Source organism: Seriola lalandi, unplaced genomic scaffold (assembly GCF_002814215.2).
Source record: "Seriola lalandi dorsalis isolate HSWRI2012SDOR001 ecotype SW California unplaced genomic scaffold, Sedor1 jcf7180002054353, whole genome shotgun sequence".
NCBI lineage: Eukaryota > Metazoa > Chordata > Actinopteri > Carangiformes > Carangidae > Seriola > Seriola lalandi.
In genome coordinates, this window is record NW_019524906.1 from 803,840 (window position 1) to 806,339 (window position 2,500).

At 43.1% G+C, this 2,500-nt stretch overlaps 1 protein-coding gene across 2 annotated transcripts in view; it reads right to left on the reverse strand.

Moving 5' to 3' along the window:
• The window catches only part of rgl1 (ral guanine nucleotide dissociation stimulator-like 1), a 22,551-nt gene that overhangs the window by 11,276 nt on the left and 8,775 nt on the right, over positions 1-2,500 (reverse strand). The window contains exon 1 of one of the 2 annotated variants that reach the window (XM_023408060.2): positions 192-443. The exons of the other annotated variant lie outside the window; for it this stretch is intronic. Coding sequence (XP_023263828.1) covers positions 192-236 — 45 coding nt within the window. The 5' untranslated portion in view covers positions 237-443. Of the gene's footprint in view, positions 1-191; positions 444-2,500 lie in introns of those variants that run through there. 2 annotated transcript variants of the gene reach the window in all.

A 2,500-nucleotide genomic window follows, 5' to 3' on the forward strand; every position in this document is an offset into this window, starting at 1 on the left:
CCCCCTTTATCCGCTACTTTCCCAAGCCTACAAACACCCCCCCCTCCCTCCTTTCTCTCCCCCAATTCCCTCTTTAACCTCTCCCCCTCTCTGCAAAACCACAAACCCAACTACAGAGCACACAGGATGGAAAACCATGAGAGGGTTTTGTTGTTGTTGTTATGTTGTTGTTGTTTTTTTTTTTTTTTTACCATTTTAGTTTTCCAGGCGAACTTCATGGTGAGCTTTTCTTTCATGATCCGGGGACAGCATCAGAGCTCGGAGATAATCCGACAAGGAAAGAAGAAGAAGTGTTCCTTTTTAAAAGATAACAAAAAATCCCAGGTCCTCTTTGTAAAATGAAATTTGTTCTCCTTCACCACAAACACACACACACACACACTCTCTCTCTCTCTCTCACACACACTTCGGTCCGCTCCTCTCCAAACTCCAAATCCTCCTCTCCGCCTGTCAATAGGCTCTCCCCTCTTCTACTGAAAAACCAAACTCCTCCTACTCGCCCTCACAACAGTCCCCGGTTAAAACTCCTCCTCCTCTCTTTTTGTCCGACTTCCCTCAGACTTACAACAACGTGCGTACACATACGCAGAGTTGTGATTTCTGTTTGCGCAATTCACCAGAATCATAAATCTGCTTTCTGTGAAAGTCTGACGGATTATTACATCTGTTTTAAGCAGGTTTGATGACGTGTTCCTTTGAAACAGATTCATAATTTTACAAAATAAAATGAACAGTTAAAAACATTTTAAAGTTTGATTTTACTGTGATATTTCTTATTTATCTTTAGTAGAAACAAACGTTTTTCTGGGGATGAGATGGACATAAATCCTCGTATGCACAAACCTTCTGGGGTTACCTTGAAACAGACCAAGAAAAAGGTCTCTGACTTCCCTGATCTATCTATCTATCTATCTATCTATCTATCTATCTATCTATCTATCTATCTATCTATCTATCTATTTTTTATTGTAATTGTTCTAAATGGCCTTTTATTGTATTTTATCTGTTCTTTTATTATTAATGGTCTTATTCTTTTTTTGTTTGCTAATGTTTTTATAGCTTTTTAAATCTATTTTATTGTATCTCATTGTCAAATCTCTTGATTTGTCCTTTTCTTTTTGGTTTATCTGTGAAGCACTTTGAACTGCACTAACCTGTATGAAAAGTGCTATACAATTAAAGTTAGATTGATTAATTGGTTTACATTTGAGCATAGTTTAAATTGTTTGTTTTTCTCCATATATACAATAAGGGAGTTATTGGAAACTGTAAGTGTTAACAGATATCAGACAAAGTTTACCTCCTCCTTGTCCTGTCTGAACATACATGGTAAATGTAGCTGAAACAAATCAGAGGCTTCAACAGTCTGAGTTAAATCAAGTCAGAATCTTAAAGTCAGTCTTTTCAGTGCACAGGCCTCACAGTCCACTGTGTGGGACAATACAAGGAAGGCTGTAGATGCCGTCACCAGCACTGTGCATTGTCAGTGACAGGAGAGGAGAATAGGCCTGTGTGTGTGAGAATGGGCAACACTGTTCCACTGTGAATGTGCCTGCACACGTACTCAAACAGCCCACTTGTGTGAATAAAGGGGAAGATATGAATCAAGCGCCCACTTTGTGTGGAATCTTTTTCTACAAAGTTGTATCGTAAACATATATCAACTGTGAACAAGCAGCGGTTCATTCATTTACAAGTCCAGTTGGTCTTGTGAGCAAATACCAAACTACTGATCCAGAGTCATCAGGAGGAGACAGTAAGAACCTTATGATACTTATTGTTGTCTGGATCAGTGGGAGAGATGCTGGACCTGCTGTGGTCCTCTTTTTGTGTATGTGTGTATGTGTGTTTGTGTGTGTGTGTGTATGTGATATGCTTGCTCCCATAACACCAACATGTAACCCCCAACGTCACACTCAGCGTCACTGAATGTTACAAGCAGCAGGGTGCACCCACACACACACACACACATACACACACGCACACACACACGCACACACACACACACGCACACACACACGCACACACACACGCACACACACACGCACACACGCACACACACACGCACGCACACACGCACGCACACACACACGCACACAAGTCAAGGTGCCCACTTTTGTCATCATTACTCCCCCCCAGCCTTGCATGGAGTGCACTAAGAAGCCAGGGAAGCCTTTCCTCCGTCAGTGTGTGTTTTTCAAACAGTATGTTTTATCAGTTTTTCCCCCTTGCTGACTTTTCATCACGCAGCATATCTGGCCGGGCTCCAGTTCCCAGGCCGAGCTGCCCCGGTGTCCACTAGGGTCCCCGGAGCTCTGAGAAGCCCAGAGGGGCAGTGGGAAGGTTGTGGCCCCACGCGACCTCCAGCTCTGCCCCCAGGGAATTGGAGTGTTGGTCTCACAGTGGGCGTGATGTCATATCTCAGGGCAAGCAAGACGTCTGACAGATGTGACAGCTGCTGCTCTGTGAGATGGATGAGCAGATGAGTACGCACAACTTT